The 19,639-nt window shown below is 52.7% G+C and overlaps 10 protein-coding genes across 10 annotated transcripts; 4 read left to right on the forward strand and 6 right to left on the reverse strand.

The window, feature by feature from the left end:
* Positions 1-271: 271 nt before the first annotated feature.
* On the forward strand, positions 272-2,671 carry J4E93_000730 (uncharacterized protein; the record flags this gene model as incomplete). Its single annotated transcript, XM_049338689.1, has 3 exons — positions 272-436; positions 493-1,101; positions 1,592-2,671. The coding sequence occupies 3 exons, from the start codon at positions 272-274 to the stop codon at positions 2,669-2,671; spliced, it is 1,854 nt and encodes a 617-aa protein (XP_049204574.1).
* A 472-nt stretch (positions 2,672-3,143) lies between these two features.
* J4E93_000731 (uncharacterized protein) lies at positions 3,144-3,836 on the forward strand (the record flags this gene model as incomplete). The annotated part of the gene is made up of 1 exon (XM_049338690.1): positions 3,144-3,836. One exon carries the CDS (start codon positions 3,144-3,146, stop codon positions 3,834-3,836), a length of 693 nt encoding a protein of 230 aa, XP_049204575.1.
* A 2,319-nt stretch (positions 3,837-6,155) lies between these two features.
* J4E93_000732 (uncharacterized protein) lies at positions 6,156-7,919 on the reverse strand (the record flags this gene model as incomplete). Its single annotated transcript, XM_049338691.1, has 4 exons — positions 6,156-6,795; positions 6,846-7,253; positions 7,305-7,577; positions 7,630-7,919. 4 exons carry the CDS (start codon positions 7,917-7,919, stop codon positions 6,156-6,158), a joined length of 1,611 nt encoding a protein of 536 aa, XP_049204576.1.
* Positions 7,920-8,631: 712 nt separating this feature from the next.
* Positions 8,632-10,458, forward strand: J4E93_000733 (uncharacterized protein; the record flags this gene model as incomplete). Its single annotated transcript, XM_049338692.1, has 2 exons — positions 8,632-8,841; positions 8,905-10,458. 2 exons carry the CDS (start codon positions 8,632-8,634, stop codon positions 10,456-10,458), a joined length of 1,764 nt encoding a protein of 587 aa, XP_049204577.1.
* A 97-nt stretch (positions 10,459-10,555) lies between these two features.
* Positions 10,556-11,584, reverse strand: J4E93_000734 (uncharacterized protein; the record flags this gene model as incomplete). The annotated part of the gene is made up of 2 exons (XM_049338693.1): positions 10,556-11,298; positions 11,356-11,584. 2 exons carry the CDS (start codon positions 11,582-11,584, stop codon positions 10,556-10,558), a joined length of 972 nt encoding a protein of 323 aa, XP_049204578.1.
* A 291-nt stretch (positions 11,585-11,875) lies between these two features.
* Positions 11,876-12,537, forward strand: J4E93_000735 (uncharacterized protein; the record flags this gene model as incomplete). Its single annotated transcript, XM_049338694.1, has 2 exons — positions 11,876-11,884; positions 11,938-12,537. The coding sequence occupies 2 exons, from the start codon at positions 11,876-11,878 to the stop codon at positions 12,535-12,537; spliced, it is 609 nt and encodes a 202-aa protein (XP_049204579.1).
* A 756-nt stretch (positions 12,538-13,293) lies between these two features.
* J4E93_000736 (uncharacterized protein) lies at positions 13,294-14,385 on the reverse strand (the record flags this gene model as incomplete). The annotated part of the gene is made up of 2 exons (XM_049338695.1): positions 13,294-14,180; positions 14,238-14,385. The coding sequence occupies 2 exons, from the start codon at positions 14,383-14,385 to the stop codon at positions 13,294-13,296; spliced, it is 1,035 nt and encodes a 344-aa protein (XP_049204580.1).
* Positions 14,386-14,824: 439 nt separating this feature from the next.
* On the reverse strand, positions 14,825-16,163 carry J4E93_000737 (uncharacterized protein; the record flags this gene model as incomplete). The annotated part of the gene is made up of 2 exons (XM_049338696.1): positions 14,825-15,656; positions 15,703-16,163. 2 exons carry the CDS (start codon positions 16,161-16,163, stop codon positions 14,825-14,827), a joined length of 1,293 nt encoding a protein of 430 aa, XP_049204581.1.
* Positions 16,164-16,656: 493 nt separating this feature from the next.
* J4E93_000738 (uncharacterized protein) lies at positions 16,657-17,877 on the reverse strand (the record flags this gene model as incomplete). Its single annotated transcript, XM_049338697.1, has 1 exon — positions 16,657-17,877. The coding sequence occupies one exon, from the start codon at positions 17,875-17,877 to the stop codon at positions 16,657-16,659; it is 1,221 nt and encodes a 406-aa protein (XP_049204582.1).
* A 761-nt stretch (positions 17,878-18,638) lies between these two features.
* On the reverse strand, positions 18,639-19,455 carry J4E93_000739 (uncharacterized protein; the record flags this gene model as incomplete). Its single annotated transcript, XM_049338698.1, has 4 exons — positions 18,639-19,042; positions 19,090-19,249; positions 19,315-19,345; positions 19,403-19,455. The coding sequence occupies 4 exons, from the start codon at positions 19,453-19,455 to the stop codon at positions 18,639-18,641; spliced, it is 648 nt and encodes a 215-aa protein (XP_049204583.1).
* Between the last annotated feature and the right edge of the window lie 184 nt (positions 19,456-19,639).

The following is a 19,639-nucleotide window of genomic DNA, read 5'->3' on the forward strand; positions in this document are numbered from 1 at the left end:
GGGGAACAGACTAGGTAGGCCTAACGTATGTCCTCATACGGGCGCATAGCAGGAGATAGCAAATGATCGTCGATGCGGACGATTTGAGCGCGAAATGCAGCAATCGTTGGTCTCTGTCTTCACCTTCACTTTCACCGCTTGCCTGGTAGTTTCGCGCTAGTCGCTCCTGCTCTTTCTGGAAAGCTCTTTGACTCTGTACTCCACAACGCGACCGCAACACCAACCGAGACCAATACTGCGGCGACGCCTGCGACAATCGCGCCAACCAGCCATGTCGTCGGACGCCATCATCGCAGGCCTCAAGCAAGGCAACGCCATGGAAATGGCAACGATCGAGGAAGTCAAGGCGGGCATGAACTCTGTACTTGACGGAATGCTCCGGGAGTGCTTCAACCGTAGCGATAGGCTGAGCGAGCTGACCGAGGAGCTGCGCCTGGTACTCACCCTTTTTATGAGACACTGAACAAACCTTGAACTAATCTGGACGCATAGGAACCCGCAAGTGCGACTGCAACGAACCTCACGGCGGAGCAAAACGCTCAGCTCACGCACATCATCAAAAGATCTATCGCCAGCTGCGAGCGAGCTATGATCAGAAACGATCGGAAAGAGCAAAGGGACGTGGAGATAGCGACATCAGCGTTCGAAGCTGAGGCAAGAACTATAAAGGTTTTCACCAATCATGTCAAGGGCATCATACAGATGTGGGTTGAGAGAAACGACCTGATGAACACCATAACTGAGAATTCCAACATCCACGACGCGCTCATTAAGCTACATGAGGTTGAACGTACACACATCCACAGCGCTCAAAGTCCTGGCGAAGTCATACTAAGAGATTATGACGCTAGGAAGACCAGCCGGTTTCAAGAGATAGCGAGTACATACAAGAAAGAGCGAAGCGCATTCAGGAAGCAGATCGCGAGACTTGAGCGCATTGCCATCATTGCGGGGATCGATCTCAAAGCGACAAATAGGAACGAACCAACCGATGTTCTGTCGATCCAGGAAATGCAGGCTTCTTATCTGAGTCCTGTTCCCTATCCTCATCGTGTCAGTGCTCGTGGCGGTCACGGAGGTTCTTCTAGTCAGACTCGAGGTGTAAGCGGTTGGGGAATGATTGTTGGTCGCGGTGGTCGTGGTTCAATTCAATCGCGGCCCACAGATCCACACCCTTCGATTCCCGACAGTCAAAGAGTTACAATGGATGACCTTCGCAAGCGGCCACGTGGAAAGCCAAATATTTGGGGGTATCAAGGATAGCACTTCCTGCACAGCGTCAGCGGTAGCATATCGAGATGAAATGAGTTTGGGTTCTGCACATGAGCATTGAAACGACCGAGTTGCATTGAGTCTGAGAGATCGCGAAAGGTCACACGATTACCATAGAAGCAGGGTTCAAGCGTAAGAGTAATTGAAAAGTTAAAAATACATCCTCACCCTGCTCATGATGTGTTGAGGTGGGCACCATGACATGTCCATGGACCCTCGATGAACCACATCCTCTGGTTGACGGTATCCCCACTCACGGTACCGAACTTTACAAGCCTTCCGTGGACATCTTGACGTTGCACTTGACAGCTGTACTCAGGACCGTTCGTTGCTCTCCTTTGCAACCTCATCCTTGATCTTCAACGGCAAAGACTTCTCGAGGCATTCGCCCAGTATGCCCAAGATGGGGTTGATCGGTACGGTAAGTGACGTCTCTGGCTATTCAACATTAAAAGAAATCCATCGCGTTCCTGTCACGTCTACTGTCAAGACCCAAACCCGCATCGTTGTACAACAAGGCCACTCACTAACAAATCAGCAGATCCGGAAGCGGCACCAAGAACGCAAAGACAAGAAGAAGGCAGTTCGCCAGACCGCCCAACGTAGTGAACAGCTCGAAGCCGACACCAACCAGTCACATATCGAGCCCGTGACACCCACTCCAACCCAGCACCTCCCCTTCACAGGACCCACGCGATTCTTCTCTCTCCGCCGCAAACGCGGCGTGAGCATCGGCATGTCCACCTACGAGCAGCTCCCCAACGGCGTAGAACCCGCACTCATCGACCACTCCTGCCACCTAATGCAATGTCCCAGCGGAGAAGACCTGCCCTGTATGTCTCCCTTCGCCACACCACCACCCGCCGACGGAGCCACAACCCCAGACAAAGACACCAGCCCCAAAACCTGGCTCAGCCGGGTAGGCGGCTCCCTCCGCCGCAAGCCAAGCGGCATACGCTCAGCATTTTCATACACGCTGCCGCGGAACTGGAAAAGCAACAACAACAACACCGGTGTCAGTGCAAAGTCTCTCGCGGAAACAGCGCACGAGTACAAAAAGTCCCAAATCCGACGTCTCGATCCCAGTGACATCGATGCCGCCAACGACGACGGGCGAGGAAGAAGTCCCCTCCCGCACCACTGGCGGGAGCAATCTAGTTCCTCGGTCTCACACTCAGGCGATGGTGTCGTGAACAGGATGAGCGATACTACTAATACTACTATGGAAGGAAGTGAGATGGGTGATTGGATTGATCCGGATGAAGAGAAGAGGGAGCAGGAGTTTGAGGATTGGATAGTGCATAATAGGTTGTTTGTTGAGGGGGAGGGGCTCGATGTGGCGAGTAAGCGGGTGTCGAGGGTGAGTGCGCTGTCGAAGAGGAGGTATAGTGATTATTAGGGGGTGGGTTGGGCTATACGATGAGGTTTGAGAGGCGGCAGGATGTGGAATAGTGAAGGCTGAGGTTTACATGAGTGCGCGTCTTGATACGTGCAGCGTACGTGTGTGTTCGTGGGGTCTACGTGACGCTGGGGTGAAGGTGAAGGCGAGGTACATCGAGACCCCTGTCTTTTGTCAGCTTCTTGTTATTCTGATCTTTGTTGGCGTTCCGGGGTGAAGGCGAGATTTTCATGAGTCCGCTATTGTTCAGTCGGTATTGTAAAAAGTAGAGGTGAAGGCGGATACGTACCTATTGTAACAATAGTAGCTATTGTCAACCGTCTCATCTTCGCGCAGAAGCCAGTACTATATAAACAGCCCATCCGCCTCCAACTCTTGCTCTTTAGCAAACACCACACCTGCTCATTTTCAAGACATTTCCAAGTTTCCTCTTCCCACCGTCATCACGATCATCACCACCACAACAGCAACAATGCTGTCCCCGCAGAACAAGCTGCGCATCTTCCTGAGCCTGGTGCTCATCACCATCTTCGCCGCGAGCTCAAATGAGCTACGCATCGCCATCGGCACCCTCTTCTCTTGGGCCCTAGGCCACGTCCTCATCCGCCGACTCTCTTTGTCGGTCTCCTTCCGACAAGCCCACAACACCTACATGATGGTGTCGTTTGGCCTGCTGGCGGGCCTAAACGACCCATTTTGGGAAAACACCTTCGGCCGCATCCTCGACCTCTTCTTCGACCGATACCGCTTCGACCCAGACGTGCCTGGGTCGGGCTTCACAGACTGGCACGAAACCTTCCGCCGCCGAAAGGCATACGAGATCGATCTCGTTTGGCAATACCTCCGCACCGCGCTCTTCTGGTCCTTCGTCGCCGTTTTCCTCGCCGTTGCCGTTCCGCTTGTCCGCTGGTTCACTCGTGAGAGTCAGACGACGAAACTGGAGCGGGCCTTCGCATACATGAGGGATCACCCTGGCGAGCAACCTCCCTGGATGTGCAAGCAGCCAGAAGCCACAGTGGTGTCCAAGAGGGACACAAGATACAACCGCCTGAGCAGCGAGCTCATCTTCGTGTGTGGACCTGGTGGTGGGCTGGAGACGGTGATCGATGGCGACATCGAAGGCGCGATCTCTCGCCGGCGGGCACTGAGGCCGAGGTTCGCATGAGCGCTGGTCGCCATGCTGGTGGGGTTGTGGTTGGCGGTGGGCCATCTTGACGCTGGTCGTTGGGATGGTCAGGGTTTCTTGTTTCTTTTTGCTTGGGGTTTGGGTTTGAGTATTGTCGACGGCGGGCTGTCCTGGCGCTGGTCGCTGGGAAGTCCAGACCGGTCGGTACTCTTTATGTAGAAGTGGATAGGATAGTACTTCGGGGTCGTGTCCGATGTCCTATGGTTGGATATGTTCGTGAGACCCAGTCTGGTTTGTCCCGATTGCAGTTTTCGAATGCATCTTTCTTCCTTCCCGCTACAATGTCCTCCTCAAGTCTGCGTGAAGGCCTCTACCAACCTCCTCTTCATATACAAATCGTGTGTCTGGGCTCATAGGGTTGTGATTGGTGGGGATTGGCATTTGAATGGCTTCGCATACGTGCTCCAGCAGATCCGGAAGTAGTTCATTGACTTTGGCTAGCAGCAAAGGTATGAACTTAGACGAGCCGCCCGGTAGCTTTGCTATCAACAGCATCAACTGGGTCAAGTAATCTGGGGGGCTGAGTTCGGCATGTGATGCAGACTGAGGTACGAAATGAAGAACGTCCGCTAAAGCGCAGGCTATGTCGAATACCTTCTCCGTCTAATGTTGTTAGCAATGAGACAAGCTTGCGGCTGAATGACGTACCATGCCGACGCCATGTATCTGCAGACTCTGAACTGGTAGCTTCATCGAGAGAATGGTCAAGTCTTTGCCAACCAGAATGGGGTATCTGAATGTTAAGCAATCGTAAACAGACTCTGTGGAGAGAAACCCGAAGCGGGGAAACAGCTCCCACAGTTTGATCTGTAGCCAGAACTGCGATATGCGAACATTTGCAATCTCTTCGTTCGAAAGTTCGAGATCAGTGGGCAGCGCGGTGCGAACATCGTTCTCGAGCTGGATTAACCACTCTTTACTGCAGTTTTGCGCTGCACCGTTCCACACTGCGAAAAAGACTTCATCGAGCGGTCGGAAGACTGATGCGAGGTGGACCAAGCCAAGATCATCATGGCCATCGAGTGGGTAGCTTGAGGAAGTGACAGATAGTGTGATGGGCCGATTCCTACGAACGCCATGCGCTCTAACAACCAGTAAGCAATACACTCATCACGATGCCCATGGGTACTGAGAATCGTCGCTGTCTTCGCTCGCAGGTGGGATTGGATAGACGAGAAAGGGACAAATGATATCATGAAGTCGGAAGTGTATATGATGAACCACGATGCATCGAAGTGGGGGAACAGACATAGGAAAGACGGGAAGTATTTAGCGTACCTTTCTGACACTACCAAGATCCAAAACAGCCGTGTCCTTGTCTTCATGTCGAACCAATCCCTGTCCTCGTCTTTAAGCATCATGAACAGGGTTGTTGCTTCTCTCAAATAGAACCATGCTTGACGATAGTCGCCTCGGCCAGCGTAAGCTCCGTACAGAAAGAAGGAGGTATAAACTGATCGATGGTCAAGCTGCGTAATCCTATCTCGCTGCAGCGAGAGCAAGGTATGATCTAAGTAGTAGGTTTGTGAGTGCGTTTGTGAAGACTGTGTAGATCCGCAATTGGCATTAGTGGAGGCTTCCGCAAAGTTTGCCATGTATGCGCAAAAGGCATATATGAGCAGTCGAGATGTCGGCGAAGTCTGCATTTGCATGAACTCTTCTCGCAGTCTTTCGGCTGGTATGAGAGCTATTATCCTGTATATGCGCTCCTCGTAGACGTCGACCAACGTTTTGAAGACTTCCCTTGTCAATTCCACAGCGGCGGTAACGACCGCGGTCGGTGCAGCATCCTGTGGGTCGAAGACGTCGGCATCGTTATGGGATATCGCTCTCAATTCGTTGAGTACGTTAGCCCTGGGACCTGTGCGACCTCCTTGACCCCGTGGTGCATTGAAGGTGCAAGCTAGTTTTGCCGATAAACATCCTGCGCAAGGCTGTACGCCATTGCACTTGGTTTTGCGGCGGCGACATGGGTCACATGCCTTTGCAACTTGTTTCCGGTAGACTGTCCTAGACGCGGTGTTCTGCATCAAGCTCGAGTGTCTACGTGGGGTTCATGATGTTGATCAGAGATGTGAGGAGGCGTGGGGAGGAGCGGCCGCAGGTAGCCCGCGGGCTGGTCAGACGCGTCGCGTGATGCCGAGGCTGCTTACGTCATGTCAACACACTAATATCTAAGCAGATGCGCGTCACTGGAGAGGCAAGACATCGCTAACACGAACAACCATCTGCGAACATAGCTCATTACCGTTTGAGACGCGTAGAACTATTACATCAGCACCGCAACTAAGGCTATGTTCACTCCTTCCATTCCGAGCTCACGGCAGCCTTCTCATCCGCGACACGCCCATGCCCGTACGGGTCGACCTGCGTGCTAGCAAACTTCCGTGCGCTGACCCTCTGGTCGAACAACATATCTAGCTCCCCATACGTACGACCCTTCGGTTCTGGGAGCCTGAAGTACACCCACACCACAACGCAGCCACAGGTACCTGCCCAGAAAAACGCCGTCTTCGCTCCCCAGGCCCAGTTGGCATCTCCAAGCTGGTAGTTCGTCAATACGTTGACCACAATATTCGAGATATTGTACAGCGCTCGCGCGAGTACGATCGTCTTGGCCTTCAATCTAGTGGATGACATCTCCGACACGATTGAGTAGGTGACGGGACCGATCGTGAAGTCATACACGAAGACGAAGAGAATCAACACCGCGCCAATAGCCCAGTTCGAGGCTTGGGTACCGGCAAAAGAGCATGATCCAACGATTATAAGGATGATGAATAGTGTGCAGCCGCCGGAGAAATGGATCGTTCGTCGACCGAACTTCTGCATGAGGTACCACGAGCCAGCAGTACCGACTATGCCAAGGGCGAGTGAGATCATTGACATGTTGAAAGATTGTACGGTGGGGAGGCCTGCCTTCTGCATGAAGTATGCGCTACTTGATGTTAGCCCAAAGTTCCCACTGACTTCACGTCTAATACTGACAAGTAGCCCATGATGTTGGTCCCGCAAATTGTCTGAGCAATCCAGGTGAAGCATACGATCTCAGTTCGTCGGAGGTCTGTTCCCTTGAATAGGTCTGTCCATCGAGTGCCTTCTGACATGTTCTTTTCCATCTCGTTGGTATGCTCAATCATGGCGATCGTCTCATCGGCGTTGAAGCTCGGGTCCTTTTCCGGCGAGGTCAGACGAAGTAATGCAGCTTTAGCGCCCACTTTGTCACCTCTACGAACATGCCACCATGGGCTTTCAGGTGCAAGAAAGACACCAACCATGATCGGTATGGGCCAGACCCATTGCACGGCAAAAGGAATGCGATATGCCCATTGGTCTGGACGTTGGACGCAGCCGCGGTTTACACCTGCAGCTATAAATTGCCCCATCACCCAGCACCTGGACGGTCATTAGCATTCGGTCTGGGAGAAATTCAATGCGAATGCTTACATATTGACGAACGTTGTTAGAATCGGTCTCAGACGTACAGGTGCAACTTCCGATGCATACTGCGTTGTGAGGGTCTGAAACATGCCCCACGGGATCCCGCAGAAGACTTCGCCGATGACCAGAGTCTGAACATTGGGCGCAAAGAACAGGATGAAGATGAAAGCAGTCATCGATATCAGGGCACCTATCATGGTCTTCCGATACCCATACCGCTCGCTAACGAAGCCGTTGATGACAAGACCGATGACTTCGCCAGCTCGTGCTCCATTGGATCTGACGCTATCAGTCACAACAAAACCTCGGGTAACGTGTCTTTGATACTCACAGTGCGCTCTGCCAACTGGCTTGAACACTGTACTTGCCAGTAGCAGCGTTGAGAACTCCGTACTTGCGATTGAACTGAGGGCTGCCGTACAAACTGCCCAGCAATGCGAGATCGTAGCCTTCCATGATCAAAGCACTCGATAGAACGACTGACCAACCAACGGCTTTTGGATACAGTTTGATCGCCTGAACGAGGCTCATAGATCTCTCATCGTCAGCTGCATGCTGCGCCTCCTCATTTGGCGCTGCGAGCTGTGTCGCCGTAGGTTGCTCAAATTCCTTGTCTGTCATTGTCGCAATGAGTGGCAGCTAGGGTGAAAGAGACTGGAATCGATGCCATATTACTGAGGAGGCGTGACAGGCTTATAACCATCTCCGAGCACAGATGATCATGGTCAGAACAGGGTTGCCTTTGATGCGGGTTAGCGAGGGCCCAGCACCTCGGACCTCCCCATGGTGCCCCAGCTTTGGTATGGAAATCGCTCATACTAGGCCCAAATTACTCCAACGGCACTAGAGAACGCCAAATTTCTCGTACTTACGAGTTCTTTCGTTGCCGAATGATCGGAAGCAACGCGGATGGCCTATGGTGGTTCGTCGAACCAATGGATTTTTCCGGAGCCAAGGCGGAGGCGATGCGGAAGTAACACGGAAGGAACGCGGCCGCCACATTGCGGGGCTAACACGACTCGCACCAGGGTGCCAACCATTTACATGCGATCACCATAACGACGAATGAGAGAGACTGTCACAATGGACTGCATGGCGATGATCATTGGGACGGAGTATAGACCAAAGTGTAGTTTTCTGGAGCCTCCAACGACATCTCTCCTTCATCTCCCATTCCGTACACCAAGCAGTCCTCATCTTGCTACTCCCGGCTGCCACCAGAAACTTCGCATCAATCCATGGATGATATCTACTTAAGAATAGCCTGCATCCACTGAGTCTTACAGTCACAGATACCCAAAGCTCAGCACACATAATTTGTCCGTCAACTACTATGTCACCACATGTAGACCTCTCTTACCACAAACGTGTGTGGTGGAAGGAAGCGACGTTCTATCAAATCTACCCGGCATCTTTCAAGGACAGCGATGGCGATGGGTGGGGAGATATCCCGGGTATACTTGAGAAGATCAGCTACATCGCGTCCCTTGGTGTAGATGTGGTATGGCTATCGCCCATGTTCGACTCACCGCAGATTGATATGGTAAGCAACAAAATGTACGAGATGTGTATAGACTATCGCTGATCTCGCGCCTCAATGTGTCAGGGCTACGATGTTTCCGACTATGAAGGTGTATATGCACCGTACGGCACTGTCAAGGATGTGGAGAAACTTATCAAAGCCTGCCACGATAACGATATGAAGATCATCCTCGACTTAGTTGTAAATCATACGAGCGATCAGCACGCTTGGTTCCAGGAAAGCCGGAGTTCCAGAGATAATCCGAAACGAAACTGGTACTTCTGGCAACCAGCACGCTACGACGAGCAAGGGAACCGCATGCCGCCCACCAACTACCGCTCATACTTCGCCGGTGGAACCTGGGCGTGGGATGAGCATACGGAAGAGTACTACCTTCATCTCTACGACAAATCCCAACCAGACCTAAACTGGGAGAACGAAGACTGCCGACAAGCGATCTACGACTCAGCAATGCGCTTCTGGCTCGACAAAGGCATCGACGGCTTCCGCGTAGACACCGTAAACAAGTATTCCAAAGTCCTCCCTTTCGCTGACGCGCCCATCACCGACCCAACCAGCTCCATCCAACCCGCCGCACAAATGTGGTGCAACGGGCCCCGGATCCACGAGTTCATCAAAGAAATGAACCGTACCGTCCTCTCCCAATACCGCACCTACGACAACCAACCCGTTGTAACAGTCGGTGAACTCTCCTTATGTCCTGATCCCTCCTTCGTCCTCCCCTACATCAGCGCCGCACAAAAAGAACTAGACATGGTTTTCCAATTCGACATCACGCATCTCGGCCAAGGCCCGCCAGGCTGCAACGACAAGTACGATTACGCTACTTGGACACTACCTGACATGAAGCGCATAGTAGAAAAATGGCAATGTTTCATCGAGGGTACAGACGCATGGACAACCGTCTTCAACGAAAATCACGACAACGGCCGCAGTATCTCTCGCTTCGCAAACGACGCACCCGAATGGCGAGTCGCCAGTGGCAAACTACTCGCTTTGTGGCTAATCGGTCAATCGGGCAGTTTGTTCCTGTACCAAGGCCAGGAAATCGGTATGATCAACGCTCCGTCATCATGGGATATAGAGACAGAGTACAAAGACGTCGAAAGCCAGAACTACTGGGCCGAAGCTGTGAGGCTAGCCGAGAACGGCACGGATCCTACGCGTAAAGAAAGGATAAAGAGGGGTTTACAGCGCATGGCTAGGGATCATGCGCGGTTGCCGTTCCAATGGGATGACAGTACAAATAGTGGGTTTTCGACGGGAATGCCGTGGATGAGGGTGCATGACGAGTATGGTAATATCAATGCGGCGACGCAGGAAAAGGATGAGGGGAGTGTGCTTTCGTTTTATAAGCATGTACTGAAGCTCAGGAAGGAGCATAAGGATGTTTTTGTGTATGGCTCGTTTGAGCTGGTGGATCCGGAGGGCAAGGAGCTGTTTATCTATCGGAAGAGGTGTGAGGGGAAAATGGCGCTCGTTGTGTTGAACTTTACGACGGAGGAACGGGAGCTGGAGTGTGATCTTGAGGGGTTGAAGTTGCTTGTGAGTTCGTATGGGAAAGCGACGGGACAAACGCTGCGGCCGCTGGAAGGAAGGATTTACATCAACTATTGAGAAGGTGGAGGCGAATGTTCTGGCGAGAAAGTGTAGACTATTGTCGATGCGCTATCAAGGGTATACTACAATGCAAAAGTCGCACCACACATCTCTCTTATTGTCCTACCCATCGTCCAACGATCGGAAGGTATTTGTACAGCTCGTCGTACTCTTTGCCTACCCAGCCCACCATCTTGCCGTCTCGTCCTACGACACCCAGACCGCCCGCTAGCCACAGTGCTGTCAGAGCCGCGCTAATGCCGTTGATAGTGTACCACCTCCTCTTCCGGATCAATGCTCTGTTCTCTTCCGTGTGCTTGACCTGGCTGGGTGCGAAGCCTAGCCATTTGGCTGCACCCCAGACGAAATGCCACACCCCGACTCCGACAAGTGCTGTGAAACCGGTGAAGGAAACGGCAGGGTGTAGTGCGAAGCCATGGGAGATATATTGGAGGTTGATAAGCGAAGAGTCTCCATGTGCGTACAACGGGAGAATCCTCGTAGTCCAGACATGGAAACTAGCAAAAGGCACCAACGCATAACCCAACGCACTTGTTCCACTCAATGCTGGCCAAGGAATCGTGCGCTTGTCAGTCCGTGTCTCGGCACCGTATCTCTTCAGCGCTTGTCGCCTTCTCCATAGCCGTAGTGCGATGCCAGAAGTAACGTGTGCGACGAGGGGGAGGCCAACGAGGAGGGGTTCGGTGAGAGCGGATTGGTAGTATGGTCGTGTGAGCAGGAGGTAGCGGTTTGATTCGAGGATGGAGCGGGTGGCGAGCGGTATTATGGAGACGTTTGTTATGTGGAGGGCGGCGAAGGCTGTGAAGGTGTAGGAGGAGTACTTTTGTATGCGGAGAACTGTAGAGTGGTTGTCAGCATGGCAGCTCTGTATTTGACGATTGGAGGAAGACGTACGCCACCAAGCGGGTCCATGATCACCTAACCGCAATCCCAAAGTGTTCATCCTCCTTATCCCTCTCATCTCTTCTGTCTCTTTCTCAGGCCGTTCCTCATCCGGAACCGGGAAATATTGATTTACTTTCAACTCTTCTGGCGTGTCAACGGGCGAAGGGTCGACTTCGGTGAGGCCCATGACGCCCATTTCTTCGTCTTCTACCGGTGGCAGACCTGAACTCTTCTCCATCTTGCGGTCTGTGTCGTGGTGTTGCGAGGTAAGGGAAATGCTACGTTGCTGAGACATGGAATGACGTTGATTCGGTGAAGATATAAGTGGGGCGCTGCATGCTTGAGCCGAGGCGCGTGCTGTTGAGCCGCAACACCAAATGTTCTATCACCACGCGCGATTACGCGACTGAACGACTGAACGACCCCGGTACCACACGATCCGACGAATCGCTTACGGAGTTGCTATCACTGGTGATATACCACCTCCATCACATCCCTACACCGCGACACACCTCACATAGACGCGACTATGCCACCAGTACGCCCTCCCCAACCCTACCCTCACCCACGCATCACTAACACCCCTCTCAGCGAAATAACCCCCTCCCAGCGGCTGTCCGCCTCTTCAACTGCACAATCTGCGACAAAGGCTATCCGCGGCAACTCGACTACGAAAACCACCTCCGTTCCTATGACCACAACCACCGCCAACGTCTCGCCGACATGAAGAAACTCACTGCCTCCAACGACACCGAGAGCAACAAGCCGAAGCAGGGTCTGGAGATGCGGAGTATAGATGTGGAGAATGCGAATAAGAAGCCGGGGGTTGGAAGTCGGTTTACGAAGATTGGGGGCGGCGGCAATGCTGCGGCGGGTGGCAGATTTAAGAAAGTTGGTGTTGCGGTAGGTGAGAAGCATGGGGTGGAGGAGAAGGCTGAGGTGGTGGTGGTGAAGACGGAGGATATGCCTGAGAAGAGTATAGAAGTACCGGTTGCAGCTGCGATGCCCATCGCAGAGGCCGAGGTCAAAAAGGAAGAGGACACAGTCATGGCGGATGAGGAAAGGGCAAACGAGATTACATGGGAGGAGTACGACTTCACAAAGCCGACTGGGTGCGATCACGCGAGTTGTCTTGGATGCAAGACAGACGGCATCTGGAGCGGTGGTTGGGTGGCTGTGGATGCTGTTTGAAAGACAGGCGTTTATCGTTCTTATGTTGACATTGACACTGTCACCGTACTCATACCCAGGACAAAGTCATAGTTGGGACCTTTCTACATTGCATAGCATCGGCGTTCAGGGAGTCAGTACCCAGTCAACGCTCACGTCATTCCAGAACTCTGTAAGTGTGTTCCAATCACCCCACAATACCTTCCCTGGAGGCTTTGGTCATTCCCTTGATTCTCGCGTCTCAATGGGGTACATTGGTGCCTAATCGCTGTTCTAACTGACCACAAGGGCAGGTTTTATCTACAACCGCTGCTTGTTCTCTATCCAATGTTCGAGCAGTGTCATTCACACGATTGACCGGGGTCGAAGAAGACATGGTGTTATCCGGAGTGGGTCAGCGTTGACTGTAATTGGGAATATTTATGGACGCGCTCACGCGCTCTTAACATGCGCTCTTAGTGCTGTTTACTTTAACGAAACACCGGGGGCGGCGGCGATCAAGCAGTGAATTCGCGATCTACATTCATAGTAGTCTGGATATGCGTAAGTGCATTTCTGTTGCTCAATTATTCTCATGATTCTAGTTCTTCCTAGTCGCTCGACATCTCATGTCGAAGACTCAGATGGTCCACTTCCATCATGATCTCCAGAGAGCTCCATATATCTCGTGAAGTCCTCCATGGCAGTGTCTCAATGTCTGATCAACACAGCGAACCAGGAAGCTTTTGACCGCTACTCTGACTGATCAATGGCCTGCGAAACTTACCGTCTTCTCTCTCACAGCACCCAGTACCCAAGGTCTGTCCAGGTCTTGCCCTCACGTAGAGTCCTCGGTAAAGGTACAATACGTATAATGAACTCTTCCTTGTACTTCGCAAAGTGAGAACAGGGTTGGCGAGCATTGATGCATCTGTCGTCCGCCGTCTTTTTGAAAACACCGCCTTGGCTGAATTCCTGCCTGGTTCTACCCGCACGAATCCCACCACTCACGAGGATGTTTCGGATACAAAAAGGCCTGTGAGGGCTGTCTGTGTAGTGTTTTGGGTTGAGGGTGCAGGTTCCGTAATACCGTCTCCTGTACTCGGTGGCCGAGCACATTTCCTCGTAGCGTCTCTTCAGCTCGGCCTGGACGAGGACCGGAAGGTCGTCAAAGTCCTTCAAGACATATTTACCCCGCTCGTTGCGAAGTTGCAAGTACATCGGTAGATCGACTGGCTTCCGAGTTGGTCGAGGCTTCAACTGACTAGGTAAATTGGTCGGCTTCCGATTCGCTTGAGCCTGCCGCTGCTCGGGCAAGTCGTTCTCGATATTTCGCTGATCATCATACTCAAGCTCAGGCTCGGGCTCAGGCTCGGGTTCCTCGTCATCGCTGATGAGGTCGATGATCTCCTGCTCTTTCTTTACTAGTACACGCGCGGTAGCATTGTCAGTCTCTTGCTGTCCAACCGCCTCAGCCGTTGCTGGCTCCTGGCCTTTCTTCACCTCAACATGCGCCGCAGCATTTCCAGTCTTTTGCTGTCCAGTCGCATCAGTCTTTGTTCGCTTTGACGCATTGGAGATCCCCGCAGGTCTACCCCGCTTCTTGGGTACACCAATTGATCCAACTGCAGTGACAGCTTGAGTTAGGGCGGGAGCGTTGTTGACCAGCGGCTGAGGTTGCGGAGCTACAGTCAATTAGCTTCGGTCAGTGTTATCACCAGAGGCGGTATTCTTGGACTTACCCGGGGCTCCGTTTTGCTTGCGAAGGAGAAGAGAGAAGACATTCTGAACTTCCTCCGGAGGGAGATGCTTCACGATCCGGTCGCGATCTGCCTCTGGTAGATCTTGCAGCGCCTTCAGCAAACCATCAGTCCGGTCGTTGGCACTCATATCGACTTTTGATGTCGCAAGACGATCGAGCGCTTTGCACAGCGGATGAAAAGATTGAAGCTAGCGACGATGGACGCGAGAAGAGGGCGCGTCACGCTGGCAATGTTGTTTTGAAAGCGTTTGTCGACCACTAGGCAGCCTTGGCGCCGCACCCTGGAGGAAGGAGCGGTGGACCGCCGGTCACTAAATCGAAAGAGACGCTACGAAGCTGATGGAAAACGAACTGCTAGATCACATGTTCATCCTGCACTGGTATGTTGTACCACGCATTACATCACTCACTTCAGTTGACTTTCCTCTCATCCATGGGTTCACTCCCAGGGAGTTCACTTGCTACATATAGTTGTCACACATTTCGCACGAATTGAGACCTCAATATGCAAATGTAGGTGAGCAATGATGAATATTCTCTCCCCATCATTGAGACAGCAGAGCGTGCTCAGCTCAATCCAAGTCCCGACACATCAACTGACGGAGGTAAGCCCAACAGTAGCTCACTCATAACCTTCCCACTTCCGAGCGACAATGTTACACCATCATCGAAGTGCGCTGTGTTGAAGAACAAACCACCGGGGCCGTACCGACCATGCTGGAGATCATCCTCTTGTTCAGAACGAAGCGGCGCCTCACGGAAGTCGTTATCCATACCAAGCAAATCCCAATCTACCTTCGTGACTATCGGATGTCCGAACTCCGCAAGCGGCCTATAGCACCTCCCCACCGCAAACACATCCAACTCTTCATCCTCCGGCACTCTCAAATACCCCTTCAAAACCTCTTTCATACTCTCAACCTCATCCGGCTGCGCATGCACATTCTCTGCAAGTTCAGGAAGTTCTTCCGGTGTGGCTCCCCATCCACCTATGTACAACTCCTCTCCGGGAAAACTAGTGACGTCGATACCCTGTCTACCCGGAACTTCGCTTTGGAAGAAGACTTGCTCACTTCCTTTCTGGTCGTTCTCTGGCTTCCATCCAGGAGTGCGAACGCGGAAATGGTTTCCGGCTGACGCTGTGGAATTCATCTGTAGCTGGAAAGAGGCGTGAGGGAACAGTGTTGAGAAGACACGTGGGGACCAGGGACCTGCTGCTATGACTAGACTTTTGCAGGGGATGTTGAGCGAGTCACCATCCTGTTGTTTGATCTGGATGCTTGTTAAATGTCGCGATCCTGGTGTCGCCTGAACTGATGTTGCGTTCGCGTTGAAGATGAAGTCAACGCCTAGTTTCTTGCACTCTTCGTAAAGAAATCGGCAGAACTGAGCTGGATCCCTTATCGGTCAGTTTGAAAACCATCGTGATCAGAAGGTCAACGTACAGATGTGATGCATGAGAGGGCCCAGCCATACGCTGCATTGACCAATGGCTCTTTGGTCTGATCCAGTCGGGAAGCGCAGACACAGGCTGTTCAACGGGAGGAGTCGGACCCCAAGTATCAGGTGGCTTAGGCGTACCCGTGAAGTCCTCGGGGATGATGCGATAGATTGTAGACTCGCTAAAGCCAAACTCCTTCACTCCATTTGCGAGAGCAAGTTCCTGGAACAGTCTGTAAGAAAGAGCGCCCAAATCAGCGACACCGGTCGCGAAGCCGAAATCTCCAAGTCCACCTGTCGCTTGACCAGAGGCAGCAGGACTGATATGTGCAGCTCGTTCGATGACGATGATCTTTCCAGGTGGCCTGGATGTTACGATGGCGGCCTTTCGATGGGTAAGAGCCAGCTGATAGGCCGTCGCGAGGCCAATGACACCTGCTCCCAGGATGACAGTATCAGCTCCCATCATCTCATCTTTCTGGAGAGTCAAACATTGCTGGGAGTTCGACCAGGTTGTGTCCGTAGTTGAAGAAGCCAGGGTGCGGGGCCGCCACAATGCAATGAGAAGGAAGGAACTTTTGAGATGCATGATGATATGCACTGCTTCAAAGACCAGCGTATCGCATTGAGATTTCCGAAATTCTGCGATCTTCGATGGTGATTATAGTTCTTGTGTTGCGTGGAAATCTGCAATGGCAGTTGACGTATGCTCTTAGGTCTGAGCTCAAGCGGCACGTTCACCGTTTGGCGTATGCTCAGTGGTCAGGACAGTGTTTGTCTAACTCACAAGATTCGGGTCTTCTCTACTGTCAGTGACATATAGGTATTCCTACTCTTCGCCATTCATATCGCATACTATCATACAAAGTCCATCTCAACTTCGTCGACTAGGCTCCATAACCCTTCTCATCTTCATGCGCTCAGCATGCACGAGATATCTCGCCCACGCTCAAACCCATCTACTTCCACTCCCAACACTCCTCAACCTTCCACTCAAAGTCCTGGAACTTGACAACCGCGCCCACACTCAAGATCTCAGACCTGAAGGTAACGCCACAAGGCAGGAAACCATCACCCACTCTCACAGTCCTGTTCCACTTCTCCACCTCTGACTTTCCGCCATTCCCACCAACCTTCTCCTTCGCAGTCTTTCCTTCACCATCTTCCCACTCCCATCGCTCAACGGTAACCTTGTCACCCCACATGAGGATACCCTGGCAGTACTGTCCCAGCCTCACAACCACACCTCTGACACCCGCGTGATCAGCCTGGCACCGCATAACCACACATACCATACTGCCCTTCTCATTCGTAGATACGGCGTCGACATCCCTCCACATCTCCTCATGAGTCTTAACCGCACCAAGCGCTGGATGATATCCGTGTCCATGCTCCAGCGTCAAACCGGGAGCAATGGGATACATGTCACCCTCATCAACAGGGATGTTCTTGTGGCCAACCGGGAAGCGTGAGTCGAGCCAGTGAGTCCAAGTAGAGTGTGTGACGTTGACCCAAGTTTCTTCCTTGAGCTTCTTGGCAGATTTCCCGTGCTGTGGGCCAGTGGGAGGAGGTGTGATGGGTACGCTGGTGGAAGTGCCGGTGAAGGCCCAGTCTAGGTGTGCAGAGTTGCCTACGTTGGTACTCTCCTTGACGGGCACGGGACCAGCGCTGGTGGAATTGATGGCGTCCTTGGAGAACGACTTGTAGATACGAACATCGACGAAGGTGTGGTTAGGGCTTGTCAGTACCAAAGTAGATGTAGGCTCGAACTGGTGAGACGGTAGGTTCAGCGCGTTCTTGTGTGGGAGGTGGATGGAGTAAGGGATCTCGGTGTTTGGCGGCAGAGGGTAAGGGAGGAAGTAGATATACTCGCGCTTGCTAATGTTGGCGGCACTGGGGTCTTGAAGGACGGGCTTGGGACCGTGGGTCGTGGTGATGGTGAAAGAACCCCCGCCATCGTCGGGTACTTTCGGAGCTTGGGAAGAAGGTGAGGCGCCCTTTTTGCCTGCTGTCGATGCCATGTTCTCGGTTTCGGTGCCGGAGTCTGGGGGCGTGTAGATGATGGGGCTGGTACTGGAGCTTGATTGATCGCCGAGATCACACGATATCTCGTTTGCGGGTAGGGCTTCGGCGGTGTTTGCCTGTGCCGCGGCGAGATGGTTCTTGGCCTTGAGCACCATTTTGGATTGAGTCTTGTTTCTTTTTGAAAGGGAAAGGCCAGAGAGACTAACAGTTACCGTGGTGAAAGCGAAAGAGGCGTTGAGATCTAGAAATTGAGTAAGCGACTGTAGGGCTTGGCAGAATTATCTCATAGAGATAGAAGATCTGAGGAGGATACATCGGCTTTTCACAGTGTACGTGGATGCCAGTACAACACTAAGATGTATACGATGTGGGAGTTGAGCGTGCAGGAATTACCGTTGCGGGAGCGTGTCTGCTACGGGCTTACTGGGAACTGTTGGGGGACTTACCAAGTGAGTACTTGAAGACTTCGTAGCTTGTGCTTTGCACGTTTTGCGTGGTGTTGTCGTGTTGTGACAGATACGGCGTGAGGTGGGGGAGCTCATGGTAACAAGAACCGCGCTAGCGACGTCCGTTTGCGCAAGGTGATCATCAATACTAGAATTCGAGGTGAATGGGAATTTCATACTGCTCGGCCAAATGACACATCACAAATAATCCTATCGTACTCTACGGTGAAGAGTGGATGTTGCTGGAAGAGACTGTAGAAGGAATGACGAAGAGATGAATGGGAGGCACGGCTTGCATTTGCAAAACTAGGTATCATTCACATGCTGTCATTTATTTTGACAGACCTAACCATGACGCCGCCCATGCTGGGAAAGCCCATGCTGGGAATACCCATTGCCGAATCGTAATCCTGACTTTTGTATTGTCGTAAGCCATAGCAAAGAACCAAGCAGCTACTTCAGTGAATAGCTTATTTCTTCTTGGAGTCGGCCTCCTCGGCCTTAGCCTTCGCGCGCTTCTCACGGACACCGACAAGGCGGGCCTCGGAGCGGGCGTCACGGAGCTTCCTGTAGGCGTTCTCGGTGGCCTCGTAGTTGCCAATGGGGCCCTCCTCGAGTTGGACGACGTTCTTGATGGGCAGAGCAGCGGCGGTGGACTGGACGAGGTTGTCGGCGCTCTTGGCGGCCTTGACGTCCTCGGCGGAAGCGTCACCAGACTTGGTCTTGCCGTTGCGGCGGGGGAAGAGGATGAGGCGCTTGCGGTACTCCTGGAGGCGCTCGACGTTGGCCTTGAGGCCCTCCTCGGAGAGGTTCTGGCGGCGAGGGTCGACAGAGATACCGATGGTGCGGGCGAACTTGCGGGGGATACCAGCGGCTGCTATGTGTTAGGGGCGCTTTGCGCGATTCGGTAGAGCAACATACCCTTCAGCTCAGCAAGAGAGAAACCACGGCCGGGGCGGACACGGCGGTTGTACTTGATGGTAGGGCAGCGGACGACGGGCCTGAGCTTGTCGACGGGCCTAGGGGCTACCTTCGCAGCCTTGGCAACGCGAGCATTGCGTCTGGACTTCTTCTTGCCAGGCTATCGTACTGTCAGAAATCTGAACACAGGCGCCACTACTCTCAGCGACGTGAGAGGGGAATTACCTGGTCGAAGTGGCAGCGGACGTAGCGTTGCCTGGAGAATGTTAGCTCATTGCCATCAACGCGCCGAGTGTCCCAATCGCGAACTCACCAGTCCTTGTGGAAATGGTTCTTCTGAATCTGCTGGTTGTGCTTGATCGCCATTGTGTCGGATTGTCTGCCCTAATCAGCCTTCGTTCTTCGCTTGTGTGGGAGCGCGCAGTGTCGACGGCGAGTTCGTATGATTGCGCTGGTTCGATTGCGCACTCCGAGAATGGTAAACGTACCTCGATGGCTGACCTGTGGGTTAGTTATCGTACGGCTGTCGAGGAAGAAATCTCGAAGTTCG

The sequence above is a fragment of the Alternaria ventricosa genome (assembly GCF_023758065.1).
Source record: "Alternaria ventricosa strain BMP 2768 chromosome Unknown scaffold_1, whole genome shotgun sequence".
NCBI classification, from domain to species: domain Eukaryota; kingdom Fungi; phylum Ascomycota; class Dothideomycetes; order Pleosporales; family Pleosporaceae; genus Alternaria; species Alternaria ventricosa.